General features: G+C 37.7%; 1 protein-coding gene across 1 annotated transcript; it reads right to left on the reverse strand.

Moving 5' to 3' along the window:
* Window positions 1-912: 912 nt before the first annotated feature.
* Window positions 913-23,336, reverse strand: LOC132197444 (peroxidase). The gene is made up of 14 exons (XM_059620739.1): window positions 23,168-23,336; window positions 12,172-12,336; window positions 9,859-9,935; window positions 9,115-9,208; window positions 8,641-8,832; window positions 8,199-8,395; window positions 4,526-4,924; window positions 4,322-4,449; window positions 3,900-4,146; window positions 3,608-3,845; window positions 3,108-3,370; window positions 2,935-3,043; window positions 2,561-2,696; window positions 913-1,605 (listed from the first exon to the last, which is right to left on the reverse strand). The coding sequence occupies exons 1-14, from the start codon at window positions 23,176-23,178 to the stop codon at window positions 1,510-1,512; spliced, it is 2,352 nt and encodes a 783-aa protein (XP_059476722.1). The 5' UTR covers window positions 23,179-23,336; the 3' UTR covers window positions 913-1,509.
* Window positions 23,337-25,794: the final 2,458 nt, after the last annotated feature.

Consider the following 25,794-nt stretch of genomic DNA (forward strand, 5'->3'; position numbering starts at 1 on the left):
GCTGCTGCGTTGACCTCATTTTTCATGGGGGTGTGCTGGAGAAAAAAAGACTGAAACCGCCGATTTCACGGAGAACAAATTTTTGAAATTTATATTGGATCCTCTTGGTCATGAAATTTTGAATTTAGTTGCAAATGGTTGCAAATTTAGTTAAATGAGGTATTTTTAAATAATACTTTAACAATATTTGAAACTTTTAGGTAGAATTTCACGATCGAGGGTTGGTTCAAAGTGATTTTAATTTGAATTTAAAATCGGCTTTTCCTCGATGGGTTTTGTGGGTTGTTTATTGTTTAAGAAAAAACAATATCCTGTTCTACATGTTTCGGCTGCGGGCTGCAGCCATATTCATGAGCTAAGAAATCATTTTGACAAGAATTAGTAAAAAAATTAATCTTTTAAAAATATTTTTCTTTGTATAATTCTTTCTGAATTTTGTTTTTGAATAATTTTTCACAAAAAAGTGTCAATTTAAAAAAAAAATTTAAAGATTGATTTTTGTACACTAATTCTTGTCAAAATGATTTCACAGCTCTTGAATTATGGCTACAGCCCGCAGCCAAAATAGATCAGGATATTGTTTTTTCTTAAACAATAAACAACTCTCAAAACCCGTCAAGATAAAGCCGATTTTAAATTCAAATCACTTTAAAAACTCAGTTTTTAGTATTATCCCTTTTAAGCTTGTTTGCACGCCTGGCACGCCTATGGCATTATATCAATAAATAAGAATGTTTATATCATATAATTTTTTCGTGATTAAATTTATTGCATTGGAAACTCATGCAAGAAAAATTTATCAGAATATAAAATTTGATTTTTATCAGAAATTCAGATTTTTTTTATTAATCTTCATTTTTATTCCTATGGGGTTTGGTCTATGAATTTGTTTTATTAAAAAACGTTGCAATCTTTTCTTTATGTACATTGTGTATTTATTATCATTTATGCGTATACAAATCTCATAAACAAAACTTCTCAATTGTGGTGTCGCACATTGTTTCGGGAGGCGGCGCACTTCTTGTACATGGGGCGATTCACACTAAGATCATCAACAAAACAGAACATCTTCCATCGCCCTCTGTTCAAAGTGCGCGGTCCCTCGCAAAAAAAAAAACATAATACAACACAGTTCCACCACTTTGAGGGAGGGGCAAATTTTAATCATAATTTTGATTCTGCGTTTCCCCCCAAGCATAAAAATAAAACTTGACCCACTCCTAAACAAAACGACAATTCGCAGATTTCCTTTTGTCATAGCACAATTATCATAATAGCACAACTGTTAATGAGAAGATGAGCAAAGTGACGCTATTTGATTGATGCGGTTGGCGCGAACTGAATTATTCTTTTGCTAGCACCAGTCACAGATGGGTGCAGCAGGTCAATCGCGCGCTCATGGTTAGTTATAGTACATGCAGTTGATTTGGTTGTAGTCAGTGAGTCTCGGGTTATTTCTTTCTTTCAATTATTTCTGAGAGATTGATTAGTCCATCAATCTCGAGCAGTCTAGGCTTCCACTGTTCCGTTGGCTGTTCCTCGCTTGAAAATTTTGGTCGAGTGCAGCAGCGGCGCGACCACTTTGTGGGCGAACTCCTCAGCCTCCTGTTAAAAAGACCAGTCAAGCGTCAGCCAAAGTCTCAGGTCAGAGGTCAATGTGTGGGAAGGGTGGATGGAAAAGTAAAAATCCGCGCGTCATTTTTGAGTGGAACAAGGTTTGTAGATTTTGCCCGCGATTGTTTTAAAGATTGTATATTTGCACATTATTTTTGAATCACTAAGCGCAAAAGTTTTTCTACTTTCAATGAGGTGATAGCAAAAAAAAGTGAAGGGCAAAATTTTAAGACCAAAATTGACAACAAATTATTTCAAACGGTTTTGGCTTCCGCCTACAAAAAAAAACCCCTTAAAATCTCGTCAATTTTTTGTGTCTAAAAATAATTTTCTTCGCTTAATTACTCTTTAATAATTAACTATATTTCTCAAAAATTTCTAACCTCTTTTATGTTGCGCCCACAGCTTTAACAAAATTCGTCATTTAATCCCACAATATATTTTTGAACTAACTTCTTATTTAAATCATCTAAAGTAATAACGGTAATGATAAAAAATTAACTCAATATCGGTGTCGCGTTGATTTAAAAAATTGGTACTTTGAGCAAAACAAAACCAACTTCTTATTATGGCAATAATAGTTCATTTTTCTGCCCTCACATGTCCTAAATGGACGTGGTAACTTTGCCACAGAAAAAAACATCCGATTTTGTGAAGGTAACAACAGCAACGCTTTTTCCATTTTCATAGCGCGCCCCCCTTTTGGTTCAGGGGCCGCGTCCCTAGCAAATAAATATACATAAAGAAAACGAACTTAAAATCGTAAGCCATAAAACTAAAATGAAGCGATGGCATTATTTAAAGATGAGGGTATGCGAAAACGATTAATTTTTTCTTAACATGTCAACTCGTTTTGTGTGGTTAGTGCGTTTGATGCTTATTTCCCGAGGAAGGAGTAGCCGTCGAAGCCGGAGGGGGCGAACCCGGTGGGCAGGTCGCTACTCACTATCGAGGGTGCGCTGTGCTCGGCGGCGATGGGAGCAGAGGCAGCGTGCACCAGGTTGCCGGTGCCAGGGAACTCGGCCCACTTGCTGAAGTCGAGTGAAGGCAAAACTCCGCTGCGGCAAGGCACACGAGGGTTGCTGCAAATTTTTTTAATTAATTAATTTTTATTCTTTCTAGAATAATTGTAAATTTAAGCTGGAATAATATTAAAATAATTAAAAAGTGGTTCATTAGTTAATTTTTTTTTTGAAAATTCTATAAATAGATTTAAAAGTAAGAGTTAAAAAAACCATACTTATGCAACTTCCAATACACAAGTGACGAGCAAGTTGCCTGCCGTATTTCCTCGTTTGTTAGAATTAAAAGGTTACTTACATTTCGTGATCAGGCAGCACCATGGGGTAAACTTGAACGGTGTCGATCAAGTCAGTGTTATCGCAGATGAGACGGGCAAGACGAGTTTTCCTGATTTCTTGCAGTTGCTCTGTGAACATAGTTTTGGAAAATTTTAGTAAATATTAAAAAGAAAGAGGAGAGTTTGATATTACCAGGAGTGAAGGAAGAGGGCTGGTTGGGCAGCTCGAACCAGAATCTGTCGCCTCTGCGCGAGTAGCTGTACTGAGTGGCGATGATGCAGGCGAAAGTAGGACCAACCATGCTGCCAGGAAGGGGTCTTTCGGACACACCGCCAGACCAAAGGTCAACGTCGGCGGGCGACTCGTAAATGCTAGAGTAGCGGGCGATGGTCTCGTTGCTCATGGAGCCGAAGAGCTCCTCAAAGGTATCGGCGCCAGGAAGTCCGCAGAATTTCCTGTGATTAAAGAACAAAAGTTCAGGATTTAAGTTTGTTATATTTTACATAAATTATTCAAAAATTTAATTTATTATAAAACACCAAACAAAAAATGCAAGGGAATAAAAATCAAATCAATAAATTTCAGTACTCATTGTAAGAAATTTTAAGAAAATTGGCTTCTTTAAATATCTTGCATATTAAAAATAGTTTTTTAATATCTATTTTCTATAAATTAACTGTCATATTTGTTACCTGAACTCCATGTAGCCAGGGAGACCGAATTCACGACCACGCTGCATGTTGAAAGAGGCCAAATCCATACCGAATCGCTGGCCGGGCTTCTTGAACAACATGTTGGTAACCTCCTGAGTGACGGAGTCGTCCATGGCCTGAGCCACCTGGTTCATCAGACCCATGAAGTACTCGTCCAGGACACCGGCACGGTACAAGTCGTAGGGCTGACGGATCAAGTCGGAAAGACGTTTGGACGCTGAAATTTTTTAATATTAAGTATTTGTCTTTGATAATTAGCGAATTAATTTACCGATGAATTTATGCGCCTTGCTCCATCTTTCGACGGCGGTGGGCAGGAGGGAGTGTCCGAAACGGAAAGCGGCGGCGGAGAAAGCGTCAATGACGTTGGGATTGACATTGGGGTCATAACCGTCCCAGTAGCCCTCCTTCTCGAGGAGCAGACCAAACTTCTCCATCACCTCCTTGCCGAGGATGATAGGCAGGAACTCATTGTAGGTGACGTGCTGGATGGTGGCGATGTTGATGCGACGGGCTTCCTGTTAATTGATAATTAAAATTCTCAAAATTAGTGACGACAATAAATTGCAATTTTACATAAAAATAATTGAACTTAAAACTTTGTTTTTTAGTTTTTTAAGTTTGTTATGAATGAAAAAAGGCTTTATTTTAATTTTTATATTATTAAATTTCATTTTTTTTTATTGGAATTACCTGGTAAACGGTTTCATCGTCCCAATGAGGGTTGACCTGAGCCAGACCCTGGGCAAGACGGTTGTGTTCACGGGCCATAAGGGTGTGCATGCAAGTCAGGACGAGCTGTTCGTTGACACGGATCTCACCTGGGAAATTATTATATTCATATTATTTATTTATATTTATTTATTTATTATTTTTTTATTGTTAATTGTCACGCACCAGCTTCGAAGCAGTACATAGACTTGTTGGGACGGAGGCAGCCCTCGTCAGGGATGTCCAGCTTGAGGGGCAACAGGTCCTTGAGACCGTACTCGTTGAAGACGGGGTTCATTCTGAGGAGACCGCCATAGCCTGCGCGTAGACCGCGGGAGAAGTGCTCGCTGACGCCGTAGACGGTGTTGCCGTCCAGGACGCCGGTCAGGGTGTTGAACTGCGTCCTGGAGCCCAGTCTGCAGCCGGGTCGGACGGCGACGAAACCACGGACAAAGTCCTGGCACTTGACGTTGTAGTGGCCGTAGAAGTAGTCGTTGCCGGGGATTTCGATTTCCAAACAGTAGGGATTCTTGAGATGAGGGGGTCTGTGGCAGCACTCCTCGGGCTCGTTACGGTTCAGAGGGTCTGAAAATTTTAACAATAAAAAATATTAATTTTTTTTATTAATTGCAATTAGTTATATTTTATTTTACATTAAAAAATAGCAACTTTTTTTAAATGTTTTATGTAAGAAATATTTCCTCCAAATTTTACTTAAAATGCAATCGATGAATTCAAGAAATGAGGACATCGTAAAAGAATAATAAAGAAAAGCTTTTGATTTAACCATCTGGATGACATTTTGTGGAATGCTCTTGCAGATGAAAAATTAGAAAGGCAGAATTGTTATTTGTAATGTCGGGGTAAACTCGGCACTTCCTCGAGCGGCCACTGATGGTGCTTGCTGCACCATTCGTGGCCGAAGCTGAGAGACAGACAGGGCATCAGGTGACAGAGCAGCAAGATTGAAAGGAGAGTCGTTTATGAGTAGCCAAGTGACACAGTTGCGTTTTGTAATATGTGCAAAGAAAAAGGCCAAATAATTACATCAAACCTTTGAAAGTAAGTAAAAATTGTGTCTATTAATTCTATTTACCCCAACCAAAATGATTACCAATTAAATAACCAATCCTAGCTTCCGGGATTATTCGTTTCCCGACAAATGGCGCCCAACTAACAGCCCACCCCCCCGCCCCATGATGTAGTTATCTTCAACCCTCTCCGATCATGACGTCACCTCAACCCGTCACACCCTCTTTTCTTACCCCTGACGATTCTGTGGGTAAAAAATCACTCTACCTATCCCCATCCCCTTCTCCTACCCCTCTCCTTGCCGATGATGCTGTAAACCCCGCTGCGACGAGTTTAAAATCCGGACCCCAGACACCTCAATTTGGCCAAAAATGTCTGGTATCTCCGTCACAAACTCCTCGCCGTACGGTTAACCGTTCGAACGCAACCACCCAATACCAATACCCTAAATCACCAAAAATCAACCGATCAATTTTTGGGCATCAATCTGGACCCCTGGCAGCTGAACATTGCCATGTATCTCCAGCCAATACAGCCCTAAATTGTGTTTCACCTCCTATCAACATTTCCCAAACTTCCATCCCAAAATTTGACCACCTGAATGATCCTCTCACAAATGAAACTCCGCAGCGCACAATACCGCGCTTCTTTGAGGCGACCGATAGGCCTCCCCCCTCCGCCAACAAAACCCCCAAAATTTTGACTCCAAGTGCACATCTCATTGACCTCCGCAATAAAAATGACTCTTACGCGTCTACGGCCACCGATAAGCCATCTCCACGCTTACGTGAGACAAGTGCACTTCCAATTTCACAACAAACAACAACCGCGATCTTAATGAATGACACACTGAAAAATGATTACTGCTCCACTCAAGCTTCCAGCGCCTCCGATGCGCGCTTGCCGTGGCCGTTTTGTGCCACTGATCGACCACCACCTTCTCCTCACGAGAATGCAAGAAGAAAATAAAAGCTGAATTTATTTCCAATTAGAATAGTGGGAATTTTATTGCTGCGCCTGAGAATTAATCAGTCAATTTTCAATAATAAAATCAGTTACAAATCAATCCTAGAAAAAAAAAAATTAAAGGAACACAAAAAACAAAAACTCCCATGCAATCAAATGATTTAGAAAAACAAAAACAAAAACAAACTTGTAACTGATGTTCTCCGCCGTTACCATTATAGTCCCGGGAGTAGCAAATTTAGGTTTAGAAAAAAAAATTCTTCCTTATCCAAAATTTCCCCAAGAAAAAAATACGTTGTTGCTAATCGAATTTTCATTACAGAATTTTGCCAATTGCCAATGACGTTGTATGACTGTGACCCTTCGACAGAGATGCCGCACGCAATACCGCACTGGCGTGCATTTAATAAAATAAAAAAATCTAATTTTCAGCCTCAATAGCGCCTTATGCGCCCACGGCTCCCTCTGAGCTCCCCCTAAATTAAACGTCTTAATATGTCTGAGGGTTATGAGCACTTTAAATCCCTTTTTTAGATTTAGACACATTATATTTTAAGATTAAAACAATCACACAATACACAATAAAACACAAAACCATCAATCAAAATTCACGAACAAACTGTACTTTCGGCAAATCAAAAAATTAAAATGTAACACAACACAAACAAATGCATGAAACAAATTTATTTTCAACTCGCTCAAATCATTGCTTTGCGCAAAAAATTGGAGTTCAGTCCTTCTCAATTATGGTTCTAAAAAACCACATTTCATCCCTCCACTACAAAAAAAAAAACAATGCAACTCCAACTCGTAGGTATATCTGCTTCTGTTGTCCCGGGGGGGAAACGCCAGTTTGCTATGGGACCTTGTCCACCCCATTTAAGCAATGCCTGCCCTGGGTAGCAGCGGAAGTAGAGAAAACTGCTGAGAAACAACTCCTATTTCTTGCGCAACGCACCCCAAGAATTCGACAATTAAAATTTTAATTTCAAAAACAATTAAATTGTACAACTAAAATTAACTTCTCAAATTAATTCGACACAAATACCCTCCTGTGCTCAATTGAAAAATGTATCTTTAATTTTACGTTGTGCTCAATTGAAAATGCATCTTTAATTTTAAGTTTTGCTCAATTGAAAATGTATCTTTCAATTTATGTGTTCTATTGAAAATGTGTATCTTTAAAATTAAATTGTTGTCCTCATGTCACCGATGATCTTGTCTCCTCTCAGCCGGGGAGGTGTCGGGGTAAACTCGGCACTTCCTCGAGCGGCCACTGATGGTGCTTGCTGCACCATTCGTGGCCGAAGCTGAGAGACAGACAGGGCATCAGGTGACAGAGCAGCAAGATTGAAAGGAGAGTCGTTTATGAGTAGCCAAGTGACACAGTTGCGTTTTGTAATATGTGCAAAGAAAAAGGCCAAATAATTACATCAAACCTTTGAAAGTAAGTAAAAATTGTGTCTATTAATTCTATTTACCCCAACCAAAATGATTACCAATTAAATAACCAATCCTAGCTTCCGGGATTATTCGTTTCCCGACAGTAACAATAGCATGGGATGCTAATTAAAATGAACCAAGGCTGATGCAGGCCACTCCATCTTTCCGCCGCCGTTTCCTACTATTGAGTGTCGTGAGAGCAAACAATCGGCAATTCTCAGCACTTGCTTGTCTCTTTGCTTCTGCAATTCAGAGCTGCATCCTTTCACTCTCCTCTCTGCTTAATTTGCTCGTGCTGAGCTTTTCTGCTGAATCCCATTATCGCAAACTTGCCTTTCTACTCATATTTACAAAACGCATTTCCATTGCAAACATTTGAAAGTAGCAAGCGAAATTTACAAAATAAATTATTTCTTACCAAGAGGGGTGGCGGTGAGGGTGTAGTCGTGATCCATGAACTGACCCCAGGCGACGACCATGACGGTGCCGGCGTGATCGTGGAAACCTTCGTCAGGGTGGACAGTGCGGGAAACGATACGAGGAAGAGGCAACTGGCGACCAGTGACCGAGATACGGGGGGCAGAAATGCCGTCAGCGTACAGGGGACCGATCAATCTAATAATATGAGAATTTTACATTAAAACGTTAATTGCAGTTTAAATTACGGGGTGAAGAGGATAATTTTTTTGATGAAAAATTAAGAAGTTATCAGCTCTTACAATTTTCTGTTAAAGGAAATAATTTAATATTATTAAATATATAAATTTTATTTTACTTTAAAAAATTATTCAAATTTGTAAATTGACTCTGGGTAATTAAATTTTGTATAAATAGGTTTTTTATTGCGTTTTGAAACTGACCTGGTGAAGGGGGTCATGGTGGCTCCCCAGGTGGGATGCTGCAGGTTGGTGCAAAGACCGTCGTATCGGCGGTACTTGCCGGCCCTGCACTCGACATTGGCAAGGAAAGGAGGGCAAACCTCGCGGATCAGGGTCTTGGAGGTGTCGACCAGGGGCAGACCCTTCTCGATATCTTCGTAGCTGAGGCCGTACCTGAATCCGAAATTCCACTTTAGCTCACGAATCGACGTACTTTCGCAAATTAAGAGGCGCGAGTCAAAGTGGCGCAGCACCTGTTGCTTTCTTTCTTTCGTAAAGAAGCTAAAAAATTGGAGAGGATCGCGTGCCGAGCGCAAATTTGCATGCTGATAGGCACTACTTGCAAAACTGGCGTCAATTAACGTATGTGCGACTGTTACTGGGACAAGGTAAAAGAGAGTACGGTGGAGTTTTTTTTTCTTTTAAGCGAAAAATGAATAAAAAAAATGGTCTCACGTTTTGGCCAGAGTGATGGAAATGTCGAGCAGCAACTCGCCGACGGTGGCGATGTCTTCGGTACGCCAGTCGCCCACCTTGGGTTGAGACACGGCTGAAAACATACAATTGTTGATGTCATTAAAATTTCGTTTGTGACTAGTATAAAAGTAGCGATTTTTGAAGTAAACTAGGAAGGAAGGATTTCTATTCTCAAGAGGGAAGCGAAAGTAATTTTCCCAGATTTAGAATTCCCACGAGGCGGAGAGAAATGAATGAATATAATTTAGCTTTAGGCGTCATGCAATTACAACTTTAATTGCGACAATTTTCACTCTCGCTCACTGAGTGAGTTCGCACCTTTGCTTTCTTCAAACTATGGAACCTAGATTTTTTGCTCAAGATAATATTAGTTAATTGCTACCCTAGCTGCTCATGTGTGTGAAAGAGCAGTAAAGTAATTTAATTGAGTGATTATTTAATTTTACTATCTGATGGCGTGGAGGATTTTTATCAAAATAACTGCGACAAAATGTTTTAATTTCCTAAAGATTAAGATACATTTTAATGTCTTTAGTAACATTAAAATGCTGTTAATTTTTATTGGGATTTTACTTTCTAATCAAAATAAATTGTAAAGAGGGTTTCATAATTTATTTAATACATTTATGTAGAAACAAAAAATTTTGAAAATATTTCATAGGTTTTCCAAAAAAAAATTACGCTCAAATTAAACCCAAATTTTGCTGACATTTACAAACTTACCAATTCTTTTCCTTGACTGGATATACGCCTGGTTGACAGCGTCATAGGTGATGCAAGTGTGACGACCATCATATCCACTGAAAAGTAATAAAAATGAATATTATAAATTGTACATATTAAAATAATAATTTTTTAAATTAAAGTTTTATAAGATCGAGACTAAATTATATGCATTTTTGTATTAATTTTTAATCTACTATATCCAATTATTTTTATGTCATAGATTTTAACTTCAGGGAAAAAACGGCGTCTTTTTGACATGAACTTAATGGGAACTCATTCTTGACATGTTTGGCACAAAATTTGTGCTTTTCTCGCAGTTTCACATTAAGGAGCGCAAAGAAAATGAGAAAGTCACGTTGGCAAAAGGAGCAAAAGGGTCAAAAATTAATTCCGCGCACGATCCAAGCGAAACTGATGTGACGAGCAAACCCTTCAAGTGCACCGAGAGGTGCCAGAAAATGCAAGATTTCCGTTTCTAAAGCTTCAAAATTCGCCGGCTAATTACGAGCGGCAACTCTCGCGAGCGCGCTCGTCACGCGAAAGGTCGGTGCGCACTCTTATTGTTCGCAACTTTCACGCCGTCCTTGAATTTGCTATGTCAAATTCCTCGCCGTCTTTGTGTCTGTGCCTGCGCACAATGAATTAATTCTGAAGAAAAAATCACGGTCTTGAATTGGACGCGGGCGGATTTGGCTGCCGGCGACACTTGAAATGAAAAGTGGGCGCTGCGTGCGAACTATCGCTTTTGTTACGCGCAATTCATCAGCAAAACGTTCGCGTCCCTCGCGGCAACGCGTGTTGAAGAAAAGAAAAAATGAGATTGCTCCTGCGGTGCGCACATTGACGTGTTTGCAAACAATGAACAATTTGAGGTTACGCGACCTCTTATGAAATTTGATTGGATCGTTTTTAAACGTAAGAAGCACAAGGCGAAATGAAGCCGGTTGATGTATGGTTTTTGATTATCTTGCCATTGAACGACGGAGGAAATAGAGCACTAATTCTAAATTTAAGAAAAGGTTGGAAAGCTTTTTAGATTACATTCAAATTTTTGGCCCCTTCGCAATAAAGATATTCAATTTCTGATACAAACTGGCTCATTTGACAAGCCATTGTGACATTGCTTAAATTTCTGTAGAGTTTCTGATTACTTTCTCTGGCTAAAAAAATTTTGGATTTTACATAAGTGACAGAAAACTTGGCAAATTTAATGAAAAGAATAATCTGCTTTACAAAAATTGCCCTTTAATCATTATGCCTTTCTTTTGATTACTTTTTTTTGTATTTATTTTATTGATATTTTTTTTTTTTTATTAATCATGCTATCCCCATATCCTGTTTTATAAATGGAAATAAAATGTATCTACGTCAGAAATTTATAATTTTTGTAACAAAACCAAACAATGTTGATGTCTTTGCTTAATCAATGAATCAAAGGAGTGGAATTTAAAGAACAACAAATATTACAAAAACAAACTAACAAGGAAATCTTGTAGCAATATTATGAAAAATACTGTCCTAATTAATTCAGTTTATTCTCAAAGATACCGATTGTCGATTGCTCCAAATTTCTGGCCCGACATTGGCACCGTTGGCCCACTCGCAGTTCAAGGCAGCCGATCACTCATTGTGAGTTTTATTTGGACTATTCAGCGCATGTGATTGTTGTTAGTTCGCAATGATTTATCTTTCTCTCTCGCACGCGGGTCCATTCAGAGAGAGAGAGAGAGAGAAGGTGCAGCTGTTTTCTCCTTAATTGTCGCTGTGTGATTCAACCGTCCGGGAATTCGCATTCGCCAATTAGTGTGAAAATAAGGAATGCGCACTCTGAATAAATACGAAAGGTATGTTTTGAAAGATTTTTCGAGATTGGGAAATGTGAAATGACTGACAGACAGAACCGCAAATAACCATAAACAAATCGACCTTTGCGTTATATAATTTGTTTTTCACTCGATCACCTCGACTTTCTGAGAAAATTGATCAAATATTGAATATTCCAGAATTGTCTCAGCAAAGGATAAATATTATTTTTTCTCTTGCACAATCGGTTGTGATCCGACTTATAGCGCACAGCCTTTTATATAAAATGTCAAAGAAATGCTCGCGGATTTCTTTTCATGTTTGCCGGAGGAAATCCAACACCTGCCCTGATCTCGCAATTTTCACTTTCTCGTGCATAGACACCCAAGAGCACGCACGCGGTAATCAATTAAATTTTTCCTAGCAAACGTCTAGAAACAGACACCGGTAATTAAAACCGCACAGAAGTGCGTGAGCGACACGCGTATTGAGTATATGTATACTTACAAAGTTCCCCTGAGAACGTTGAGGTTGTGGTCAAAGACGGAACTTCTGCCAGGGCCCTCAAGCAGCAGGGCGCATTCTGAGGTGGATTCGTCAATGGGGACCGGCGTGTATTGTTGCAACGCCGAACAGGTGACCAACGTGGTCAGCAGGGCGGCCAAAGGGCCTCTGGAAATAAAAGAAATAGCAGTTTAATTAAGTGTAACTTAAAAATTCCCAGTTACATAATAAATATTCTTCATTAATTTTTTATTTTATAATGAAAATTTAAATTTCAAGTAGATGAAATTTATTTTAAAGCAAGTATGCATCTTGACAGAATGCAAAATAATATATTAAATGATGAATTATATATTTAGTATTAATTATTAAGTTTTTGTGGTGATTTAAAATTAAAAATATAAAATTATTGATGACAGAAATCCTCATAATACTATAGTTATTGTGATTCATTTTTATGCGGATTATTAAATTATTAAAAAGCTTTTATTGTACATTCACCTTTTAAAATTTATTTCTCACGACTCGCGACTAACAATAGGACTCGTTTTTGTTTCTTTTTTAGCTGAATGAAATCTATTTATAGAACATTCTCTTCCTTACAGTACTCTCGTCAACGTTGAAACTTTGTTTTCTCTCGTATATCTGACTGCAGCTTGTATATTTTTCAGAAACAGAGGCGTGTGTTTGTAAAAGTTGCTCCTGTTACATAAGTCCAACATGCAAAGCTCGCCATAGAACTATGCGAGTGAAAGTACTCGTGCAGTACAAGAGCGGGTGTATATTTATGTAGAGTAAAAACGAATAGCTCCACTTGTCCTTGGGCAAACTGCGAGGGGCCCGTTTGGCCTCTCACCTGCCCGAGCTCAATCAAAACGTGCCAAATTAATAAATCACAAATCTCAATTAAAAGTAACGCGATCCGCCCTCATTCGCACACAATAAAGGTAATCGATCCGGCCATTTGTCTTAATTCAGCTTGCCATTCTTCTTACGCGGTGTAAAAAAACCAGAGCTGCGGGGCAATCAATTTATATTAGACTAAGTTATTGTTCTCGCTCGTGTTACTACACCACGTGTGTTTCGTATTAATTTATCGATTAATTTCGGCGTCTGAGGTGTAATAAATCAATGCTTCACTCTCTTATGAAATTTAATCTGGTGCTTATTTGAATTCCAAAGAAGCTGAGTAAAAATTGTGAATGGTCCTCAATGAACCGGTTGACTTAAATTTAATTAGTCAGATAAATATTCCAGCTTTTATGTAAAATGAAATATTTTTCTTATTTTTCCCTACAGAAATTTTAGACTTTCAATTTTATGTGCAATAATTTATTCATTGGCCCTCTCCATTATCAATAATTTAATGATTAAATATTTTTTTTTTCAGTTTGAACCATGCGGCGAAGAACAAGACGTGTGTATTAGAAATTGGGGTAAGTGAATATCCAAATTATTACAACACTCGCAAAATTTCTCTTCGGCAACTTCGCGCCTACAATCTGCGCGTTGTATTTTTGCATAAGTGAAATGCCCCGGTACATACCAGTTTTTTTTTAAACGCACGTGTATAAAAGCATGCGAAACCAGATCCTTACATAATTTTACGACAACCGAACGAAAATCGGGACAGCAAACACGCCGCCGACGCAGACGAGCGCCGCTCCACATAATCGCAATCGTTTGCACAACGTGCAGCCTAATAGTCTCGGCAGTCAGTCGGAGCTGCCAAATCGAGAGAGTTGTTGCACATCATCTTCGCAAAAACGCCCGAGGCTCGCGAGCGAATTTTCGCCCTGGGGGTACCGCGAAGTCGCGAACCCAATCCTGAATTACATTATTATTTGATGCGTCGCTCGTTGAACTCTCCGCGAGGCAACTTTCGTGTTACTCAATCGATCTCCTCTCGAGAAAGAGATGCCATCCTCCTTATTCGGTTTCCCCATCGAGTTTGACGCGCTCTCTCCTGATTAATTGGCCTTGTCGCGCCGAGACTCTTCCAAAGATGAGCACATTTCCCGCGACCTTGCTCCTTTCCCAATGCAAACGGAATTAAAATTGCGTCTCTTTGTAACGATCAAATTGCATTGAGCTGTTTTTTTTTTTTTACAAAATTGTATATACAAACGCTAACTTCTTTACTTGTAGCAAGTCTTAAAATTAAATTAAAAATTCAATTTGTAATATTTTATTTCAAATTATTCAAAATTTGATCAAATGAAATTAAAATATAATTTTATTCTTATACTGATAAAAAGATTGTTTAATATTATTTTATTAATTCAATTCAAATTTGAATCTATTGAAATTTTTTTAACCTTTTACTTTTCGCAGCCCTATGTAATAAATCACAATAGTTGTCTAATTTGCAAGTTACTCACTCTCAGCTGCGTATAATCAATTTGCATAGAGAGCTGCTGCACCAAAGTGATTGGAATATTAATTAATTGCTTACACTCACGCACCCATTCAACTCGAGTGCAAAGTGAAAATGTAAATAATGTTCCACCGCACACATGCTTGTCAATAATCGAGCAGCAGTAAATAAATAAATAAAAAGTGCGAATAATACTCGACTCACGTTGTGAAATTTCTCATTTTTCTCTCTCCGTGTACATTGAGCTTCAAGAATGGTTTGATCGAACCCACTTGTCATACCGCACCCAGAGACTTGCTTGCTTGAGTCGCATAACAAGCACGGCCATTATTCAAATGTGAGCCGCGGCGACGCTCGCAATGGACCTTTCTAATTTTTATATCTACACAATGCCCGTCACAGAGCGTGTCGATGCTGATAAGCCTTTGTCAGATTCGGCGCCACTCGACACTTGACATTTCAAGTCGGCAGCTCTCATTCAAAGAAAAAATAATAACGCAAAATTATTTTATGTTCCCAAGCAATTACCGTCGGTTGTCAAATGTCAGCCGCATTTTTCACGTGAACTTAAAATGAATATGGAATTTTATTCCAGTAATTAAGTATGTATGCAAGATCCCATTCAAAGGAAAAAATTCAAAACTAAATTAAATTTTTTAAGGAACATAATTAGTGTTTCTTCATGTAAGTCTGGATAAATGGGCGTAAAAATATAATAAATAGTTTATTTATTCAAAGCCATTTAAAATTAAAATAAAGAGAAATAAATTCACAAGAATTTATAATTTGAATATTAATCTGCTTTTTTGTCCATTTTATTTAGTGAATCTGTTTTAAAATAATAGAAAATAACCAGATGTATTTATGAAAATTTATAAAATTGTGAAATCACAAAATATTATAAATTAATTTTATTTTAATAAGAATATTAAAATTTCTATTTTTTTTTTTAAATTTTTGGTTGAATTACGAAATCAATTGAATTATATAGTGCAGCCATCAACCACCCACATAGCACGTTTTGCACGAGCTTTTAAATCAATCCATTGTTGCTGGCAATAAACTGGCTGTTTTTTTTTTTATTGAACCTCGGCCAACAACAAGCCAGGAAGTTGTAAAAGGAGCGTGAACGAGAGTAGCAAAGTGCAGGGGCGAGACCGATGATTTTCACGAGTGCCTTTTGCTGTTGGGCAAAACGTGTGAGTCATACAACCGAGATTATGCATTGAAATCCACTCGATAGCCACAATTTTCCATCAGCCATCCCTTTCACCGAGCCGGTTTTGAGGAAAAAACGTCTGACATTTACAAGAGCGTCCCCCGCCGAGGGTCTTTTGCGGCCAAAGAGCAAGGTTAAGTGAAAAAATATACGTCAAAAACGTACCGAGGGTATAATTCGGTTTTATGAACAGAGGCAAGGTGAGAAAGGCGGTTTGCGAGCAAAAAAATAAACGTGTTGTCGGTTTTATGACGTATCGAATGTCAATTGCAGCGGCAATATAACGGCGGTGGCACCCAATTTCCTTCGCCGACCTGTCTAATTATTTTAAGACGTTATTTGCATACGGTGCCCTTTCAAAGCGAGTGTCAGCTCGTTAACAGTTTAAGCTAAAAAAAAAACTCGTAATGTTAACTTCAAATTTATTTTTATAGCAAAATAATATATATTTGTGCATCAAAAGTGCAAACACGGTCGTAAACACTGTAGTCGCGAGATTCTAGTGCCAGGCTCTATTAAACGCCCACAATGTGAAAAACTGAAAGGCCGCGCGCTAATCTACATTAAGCCAGTGGTGTCCGCAGCAACATTCACTCGAGAGAGGTTCTTTAGATGCCGCGATAAGCAGACAATGGCTCGCCGTTAACAGAATATAAATTCTCGCCCAACTTTAATAATATTATATTGTGAGGGAGGATTGAGAGAATGAAAAGCGCATTATTTTTCAATGGCCCAAATTCTCCTATTCAAACGGAGCGGTCTAAACCGACTTTATTACCTGTCAAGATCAGATCTATGCCAGCAAATGGGCTTTGATGTGATCATTGGCTGCATAAAAACTTAATTTTTTCTTAATCATGCCCTGGCCAAAAAATATAATGAATCGTCAACTAAATCTGGCTATGGATTTGCATAAAAAAATGAAACTAAAAAAATAGAACCTTGGAAGTTTGAGTAAAATTCTTGCTAGTGGTGGTTTTGCACTATCCAACAGTCCCTTTTTTTTAAATAAATTGATTTCAAAAATTCAATGTAGACAAAGATAATAATGATAAAGTAGGCCAAATGTGATAAAAAGTAATAAATTTAATTTTGACAAATTTCAATTAATTTTTTGAATAAAATTTTTTTAGTTAATTGCTACTTAATTTTATAGGGAATCATAAATTTAATGCTACATATAACGCTCCTCATTTGCTTGTTGAACTGAAAATTTAAAAAAAAAAATAATAACTATTATCCTTCCTTCCCTGCACTTCCCTGGTGACTGAATACATAGCCACTGCTCAGCAAAATACAGTCTTTTCGATTGGCTGACATGATTATTATTTTTATTTTATCGTTTTTATGTGTATAGCTTGTGCGGAAAGAGCTGCAAGGCGAGTGTTCGCCTCACGTTTCGAGCACACACCTTCCATAAATCCACTTCGCGCGCCTCAGAAACAATCTGGACCACTTTCCTTTTGATATAATTCTTTATATATAGACGAGACGACACGTCGCAGTGAAAACAAAAGTGAGCTGCTGACACGATAAAGTAAAACGTCAGCACGGTACGACGGGTTCAGAATCGGTAATTTGGATGGCCTTTCGTCTCCTCTCTCAAAAGGGAAAGCAGCCAAAGTCTTTTCCGGGGACTTTTTATTTTAATTTTTATTTTGCCAGCGATCAAGGTTGGCGACGCAGGGTGGAGTCTCTCATTAAACGGCTCCTTTCAAATTTAACCCTTGAGTTATAGGTAGGAAGTGGAGTGGAATTGATTGATCGACGACACGAATACGGATCTGCCTGCGAGTGTCCCTTGGCCGATCGTGACTCAGCTGGGAGGATCCGTTGTGTTCTCTGGCCATGTCAGAGTAATTCACTTTTTTATGGTGGGCACGTCGTATTGATTACAATACGACCACGGGGAAGTGTGCTGCAGATTAATTGAACTCAATAACTGGCAGCAGGCTCAAGAACGGTCTCCTTTGTGCACATTTGCCAGAGGAATGCACATTTCCGCCATCACAAAAAAAATTGCATTGAACCTTTATAAAGTGGCACTAATTTTTAAGTTTAAGTTAATCTTTTGAAGGTGATAATTGAGCTATTTTTATAAAAATAAACAACAAATTTTATTGATTCTAATTATAATTAAATATTAAGATTTGTTTGAAGTCCCTGCTTGTAAAATTCTTTATGAAAAGTTGCACAAGATTTTTTTGCTTAGCGCTTATTATTTAAATATTTTTTAATTTTTACAATCTTTTTAAGAATTTTCTCCTGTTTTCAATTAGTAAGAAAAAGAAAATGTCTGTGCACTTGAATTTTGGTTTAATTTAATTACCCAGCTGCCAACATTTTTGACCCCACACGAGTTTGGCCCTGACACAAATGGTTTTTCAATACGTAATAATTTCAAATTTCACCAGACATATTCCAACACATCCATTCATTTTCATCAGTGCGGCTCGTTATCACTCCAATCTTAATTGTCTATTGGTTCGCTCCAATCAATCAATTCACGAAACGGGCGTGTAACTTTGGCCTTGACTCGACAATTTGCTTTCTATTTGCAATTTTTTCCTCCAACGTACAAAAAGTACCTCAGAGTTGAGTTACATTTCAATTTAAAAAATTTGTCTAGTAATTTTTATTTTTGAATTTTGAATAACCGTATAATAGTGTTTGTAGAGTGAATTTCACTTTTTAATTCCGATGCAGCCAAAATTGGTCAATTAGCCCGATAATCAAGCCGCGGGCGACTCATAGAAAGCGACTTTGTTTAGACTTTTGAAAATACCTATGCATGCCAAAGACCGAGTGCACTCGGGGGCCTTTCTAAACGGCAAACCTCTCGGCCTTCCTATGCCGGATAATCTCGGCGCACTTATTCTTATACTATTAGGGCGAACAACACAGTTGTGTGATTCAATCGGGGCGGCTTATTTTATTTTGCGTCAGAGTAGAGCGGCTGAGAGCGATCGACCTTGCTAAGCAGGATGACTTTCTAGAGCAAACGTCTTGACCACAGCCAAAGGGCGCGAATCCGAAGCAGCGTCATTCGAATCCGGGATGCCGCCGCTTCAAAATGACAGAAAAAAACTTGAAGCAGGTGGAAGAGGACAAGTTTGCTCCGGTTTGCGGTGACCTTAGAATGTTTTGAGTCTGTTCTCTTTACCTCAATAAGTCAAAATGAACAACTAGTATTTGAAAAAAAATATGTGTTTTTCTATAAATTAATATTTTTGCCCTTCAATACTTTCTGACAATGATCGATCAATTAAGATTGTGAACCTTAGCCTTGAGTTAAAGATAAAAAAATCGAGAGCAAATACCTGGCGACAGGAAGACAACTATTACTAATTAATTTATATAATATGTTGCAAGACAAACTTGACAACTTGTATGTACATATGTGTGCTCGGCGTGGTGCTCTCGTGTGTTTTGATGTTTACATGCGAGAATAGTGAAAGTCAGTTGGTTAATTCCGGTTAATTCATAGTTATCCAAATGAATTCACACCGTCGTAATTTTTAATTCAATTTCTTAATTTCCTTCGTTCCGAAAGTGAGCTTGCTTTAATGTGGCTATGAAAAAACAATAAAAATCCCTTTCCTGGAAACATAAAATATTTTTCTAACATTAGTGGAATCAAAAGAATCGACTAGATTGAGACAGCTTCCGATTTATTTTCTTTGCTTGAGAAATTTCGGATCTCTCTGGTTCCAACTGGTCCGGTTGCATACGCTTCTGGATCTGGTTTGACTAATTGGCCATTAATTACGAGTGCGTATTTTGTAATCGGATACGCATGGTTATTTGGTTTAAGATGCTTGTTGGGCAACTTGTATCCGACTGAGTAATGACTTTATTGCCAAATTGTTTTGGCTATTTCTGCAGTCGTGCAATTTTCCATGCAATTACTTCTTCATAAGTTTGAAATAGAATCCGAGTAACCTTGAGCAGCACCATGAAAAAAGATTGCTTAACAATGGATCTCGAGAATTCCAGAAGACTTCTAATGATCGCATCTTTTGAAAACATCAACAATAGAAATAAAGGATATCAAAAGCCGCTCCAATCGGTTCAACATGAATTTTGAGGTTCATCATTAAGACTGATTTGAAGTCAAGTTAAGAACATAAGTAAAAATTTTTTTATTGTAAAATGGCAAATTTTCTACGCGTAGAAAATTTTCAAAACTCATTATCTGATATTTAGATTGAAAGAAAATAAAATGAAGGCCAAATAAATATTTTTAGCCATTTATTTATTTTATTTGCAAGTGCTTGTTGTTTTAAAACAGCTCCCAAATAAGTGACGTGATATTATAACTAAGTTAATAGTAACACTTGCACCCACGCATTCAAACACAATCATTTTATAAGCACGTGTGTAACTTTCTATATCAACGCGTGTGTAAATTAGTTTCACTTTTCATACGATAAATTGAGTCTGCGACTTCATACGTCTTTGTTCGGGGATTATTTCCTGATATTATGCAGCACGTTCCTTTAACGCCTCACATCATATATAAATCAAGACGCGAAGGAAATGAGGCGGAGGAAAAGTCCAAGTCAATCTTTTGCGATTGATCGCTGGCAAATCTAGTTTATAGCTAAATGAGCAAATCATGCCGATTTCGATCTTCGGGTAAAAGTTTTTGAGAGCAAATCGCTCACGAAATTTCGCAGTGATTTGGCCAAATTGCCACTGCCGTGGATCAATTTCATCCTACGAAAATATCTACCGACCTTTTGCCGGCGCAACGTCAGATAAGATTCGTAAAACTCCACAATTTACTCATTTTATTCTTAACCATCGGTGACCTTGAAAATGTAAAATCCCATTAACAGGTGAGCAGGAATTACGTGGAGAGAAAACAGGGTCATGGAAGTATATTCTTATTTTATTACATTTTTATTTGTTATTTTCCAGACACCGTTTTTTATTCATCTTAAAATTGATGGGACGAGAGAAAACATAAAAAAAATACTGAGTTGTTGCCTTTCGACGACCGTTCGAGTGCGTTGAAGAAGATAAAGCCGTTCGCGATAATGTTTATTTCTTTTGCCAAAATGGCTTTTTATTTATCCAGCACGCATGCTATACACTTGACTCGTTCGATGTTTCTTGTAAAAACGCAGCGAGAAAGTTTGTTTCATCTTCATTCCACTGGGCCGATAATAAGGACATCTCTTGAGTGGCATTTCTCTGGCACTGACACACGCTTTGAACAATCGAATGAATTCAACTAATTGTTCTGATTTATTGACAAAATGCCCAACAATGCTCTCGCGTTACCGGCATCGTGTCTGCGCCTAGGTAGACACATGTTTGATTCATGCAAACGAATGCATATCACGCGTTCTTTCACTCTGATATGTATTTATTCGAAATGATCGCGCGCGGACACGTAATGCCGCCATGAAGACTTACTTTCACATCACTTCTTGAGAGATGGTGGTTAATTGAACAATTACCCGCTACCGCCGTAGTGCCACAAAGAGATTAGATGCTGCACTGGGTTTTTGCCCCGAGATTAAAAGCTGCACGCCTCATTCCGGGCAATAAATATAAATCGCTTTTAGAAAGGACTTTGAAATTTCGTCACGCCGCCGCTGGAAATCAAAGCGGATAAAGAGCTCAAAGGCAACAACTATTATGGCGATTATGAAAAGTAAATCTGTGTAAAAATTTATGAGAACTGCCAACCATGTCAAGCCGCAGAAAGAGATTTTTCATATTTTTTTTTTCATTAAAAAAAAATCAGGTTTATCATTTGCTTAATTACATTTTTTTTTCAAATAGAACGTCGCATTTTTTTGCGCGAATTGTAACCTGCTTATTCTGGCCCGGATTTGTTATTTCATTTTTTAATTCACCTTCCACTCTACACACTGTTCACATCCTCTTTGAAATTGAGCTCACTCGGTTCTAATTGATGCAACTCAGACAAAGGATGCTGTCTTCTCTAATTTCAATTACTTCAAATCGGGACGCACCGGCATGACTATTTTTATGCACATTTATTTTTTGCCTCGTCTACAATTTCTAACTGGTTTCTCCGTTAAATTTTCAACAGGGATGAGAGAAACTTTGTGAAACTTCTGCCGCTGAGAAAGAAATCTCTCTCTCCTATAGAGCGCCGGTCTAACAAAGGACCGGCGTTTTTTTCCGACAAAATTTTCCACAGCAGCCCAGATTGAAAAATTTTGATCGGTGTTCATCTGTGTTGAGAGTGCGAGCTCAAATATAAATATAATATCATTATTAAAGGCGAGAGAGGTGAAAGTACAGTTGGAGGCACGTTAACTGGGTCACTAAGCCAAGAAGCAGCATTGTGGCTGCCTATATGACTGCTGCTGCTGCTGCTGACTGACTACTTTTGCCCCAAAGCTGGCCTAAGGAGTGACCTGAATGCTGCCTTAATCGCACCACTCGTCCGTCCGACCAACGAGGAAGCGCTGCCGGAAAATTTTTGAAACCCACGGAGATTTCAACGAGCGCGTTGGCTAACATTTTTATGAGCAGCAATTATATTTGTGCCGGTCATTAAATAGGCGACACTTGGTGCTCTACTAACATTAGCATAATTGCCAGTGCCAAATTAAAATTGCCGTTGGATCACTTTTGCTTAGCAAAGAAATATTGCAGAATTATTTTTCAAAATAAATGAAATTAATATAAATATAAACTGGTTTGTGAATAATATCAATATTTTATTAACCGAGAGCAAAAAGTAATGTAGATAAATTTTAAATAATGAATCAATAGTGAGAGAAAATCACTGTAAATCAAGTAAAAACAACCCTTTCCAAACACATTTTTTGCTAATTTCATTCATTTGTAAATTTAACCTTTTTTCAATTACTTTTCGTCCTGTTTTGCAGCCTTAATTTTATTTAATTAGTGAAAGAACGGTTTGCAAAAATTACACAGAGCTCTCTTCCTTGCCAATCCACCTGCTCTCTCGACAAAGGCCAAAGTCACATGTGCGCGGCGCGCTGCTGCGTTTCCACTCAGCAAGCAGAGCGTAGACGGACTCTATAATAAGCCGGCAACATAAGTGTAATAACGCACGCCAAGTTCAGAGACCTGAACGACCGACCGCGAATCCTTGCTGATAAAATGCTAATTTGCCAGATTTGCGTTCATTTAACGAGAGAAAGAAGGAAGATGGAAACAACACGCACTATTTACTAAAGGGCATTCCAGTGGTAAATTGGCTTTGATTGTCCGTTTCCTAGATAAATAAAATGATAACAATTTTGCAGACCTAGAATTCTAAATAAAACTTTGTGCAAGTTTTTTTTTCAATTTTTCTCGTAAAATTAAAAAAAAAGGTGCAAAAAGGAAAAAAAGCTGATTTTGGTGGTGGAGATTAATTTGAAAAAAAAAAAGAAACTTGTACTCACCGAAGAAACATGGTAATAAATTAGCGGTCTTTGGCACTTATGAGGGTGAACACTTTTCTTTGGCCAACAACGAACACTGTCCAGTGAGTGAGGGTGTCCAGCGGGCACTGCGCAGCTCGTCGGACCCACCAAGCGTCGAGCACTGTCTTGAATGGTCTACTTAGGGGCACCAGCTTTCGTTTTACTCTTTACACTCTCGCACGGAGAAGAGGGGACCTGGCGTGCATTGTGATTTTGTTCTCGCCAGCTACCCGTGGTGGGGCTCCTTACGCGCACGGCCCCAGCTGCTCCTTTGCTTTACTGTAAAATTATTAATATTTTTTTTTAAACAATCTCCGTTACACCTAATTTCTTCACATTATTTATTTATGAAATTCATAACTAACTAATCGGTGGGGTCATAGATATTGTGAAGGAGACTAAACCAAAATTTAAATTCCTCAAAAAAACTCGTCCATACTAATAAATCGTTTTTGTTTTAATTGTTAATGTTAATGTTACTAATAATCAATTTCTTTTTTAAATAAGTAAGAATTTAACCCTCTTCAATTAGTGTTTTATTGTGTACATATCCTTGTCCATTAGTTTTTTAAGTCAATCAAATTGAATTGCTATAATTTAATTTACAAAATACATAAAAAACAGTAAAAATGCGTAGATGATTCAAGAACACTTTTGTAAAAAGCAGGTGATTATTAGGACGGATAATTTTAATTAGCCCAATTCAATTCTATACATTCTCATTTTTTTTTTTTTTTTTTTTTTGTAAACGAAACCCGTCGCCAACCTAACGGCAATTAAATTTCGTCTTTTTCTTCTCTGCAATGTGGAATCGCTGCCCACGCACAACTTTTGCTGTATCCAACCATTTGTGTATTGCCCCAGGAATTTTTCTCTTTTTCGTGCTCGCGCCGGACACTAATACGCCAACCATATATCATCACCGCGCGATCTAATCCACCAATTAACATCAATCACGATCGTTGGCTTCGTTTTGTATTTTAAGCGGCACACATATTTCAGAAAGCACCTGCGAGAAACGTCTCGTCATTTTTTTGCTGCTCTTGTTTGTTATATAAAAAACAGAATATGATACATAATAGATTGAGCAATCAAGTTCGACTGACAATCAACAAGATTTATTTGTGGTCAACAGGACACATTGTATAAGATCTGGCTCGTATATTTAGGGCAATTAAAAGTCACCAATTTGGCCTAAGGCAAATAATCGTATACCGGTCCTTTGCAACTTTAATGTGAGCCAAAAATCAACCTGATTAATTTTCTCTCGGTTTTTTCTTGAAGATTTATTTGCAACTGCGTAAAAACACTTCCTTTTCGATAAACAGGTTACTTGTTATATGATAAATAATGGGAGTAAGATTTTTTAGATTGCACAGTGGAATTAGGAAAAATCTTCTTGAAAATATCCACTTAATGAAAAAAAGGCAAAACTTTTCCATTAATTTTTTCAGAATTGCTAATTCATAAAAATATTGTTAATTAAAATTTATGTCCTTATAAATAGCTGTAAGGAAAAACTGAAAAAATGTATATTCTCAATTTGAAATAAAATTATACTACAATATTATTTGGTTTGCAATTTTTTAATAAACTTAATTATTTTAAACAATAATATTAAACTTTTCGAACCTACTAACCTACTGTTTGCTTTCATTTAATTATACTTTGTGGATTTTCTTCAAAATATTTAGCAGAAAGCCTTGTATCATAGCAATCTGCAGGAGCCGAAATTGCGTGTTGGGTTCTGTCATCATTTAGGCATTTAATTATTTGATGAGCTTATATGGCATTAGCCGGGTAATAGAGATGTTTCGCATACAGCCTCAAAAGTAAACTTCAAACAATCGGCTTTGCCTCATTGTGCGTGATGAAACATGATCCGCGTGGCCGGAGGTTGTTAAACATTTCACTAAAATCTCCATACCAATTATGTTGTAAAATTTGAATTTCGATGTGACTTTACAGCATCTCTAGAATAAATTTCTAATATCCACTTGTAAATTTTGTTTATTACTTTTTATTTTAATAGTGCTAAATTTATTACGATTCAAAATTATAACTTTGAAACGTAATGTTGATAACAAAAACAATAAGGTAAAAAAATAAAATGAATCAATTCCCTTTCTCGCGCATAACAATTACGACAACAAGTGCATCGTAATTGCATAACGAACTACATGATCTATGTAAAAAGAATCGAGACTCCATCGTACGGAGCTCGTCGTGCGTTGAAAAAGAACGGCGGGAAGTGTAGAACATGTTGTGCTGGAGATAAATTTAACAGAGCGGAACCAGTCTCGTCTGAAAGGAGTTTGAATTAAACGCTCTGCAAATACCGCCAGCTCATCCAATGAGAGCGAAATGAAAACACGCAGACGTGATGCCTAATTTCCCTTGACGAGCGATGACGAAAACGAGTGACCGGTCACTCGCAGAGAGAGCGCGTCACGACCAAATCATCCAAATTATTAATTGCTGTCCCACGAAATCGCAGTAAAAAATAAAATTTGTATGCATTTAAAGGGTAGATTCACTCCATTTATCGTTCCCCGCTAAGAATTCCTTATAAATTTTAACCCTTAACAAACAAATAATATGGAATA

This window comes from Neocloeon triangulifer, unplaced genomic scaffold (genome assembly GCF_031216515.1).
Source record: "Neocloeon triangulifer isolate White Clay Creek 2 clone unplaced genomic scaffold, ASM3121651v1 ptg000012l, whole genome shotgun sequence".
NCBI lineage: Eukaryota > Metazoa > Arthropoda > Insecta > Ephemeroptera > Baetidae > Neocloeon > Neocloeon triangulifer.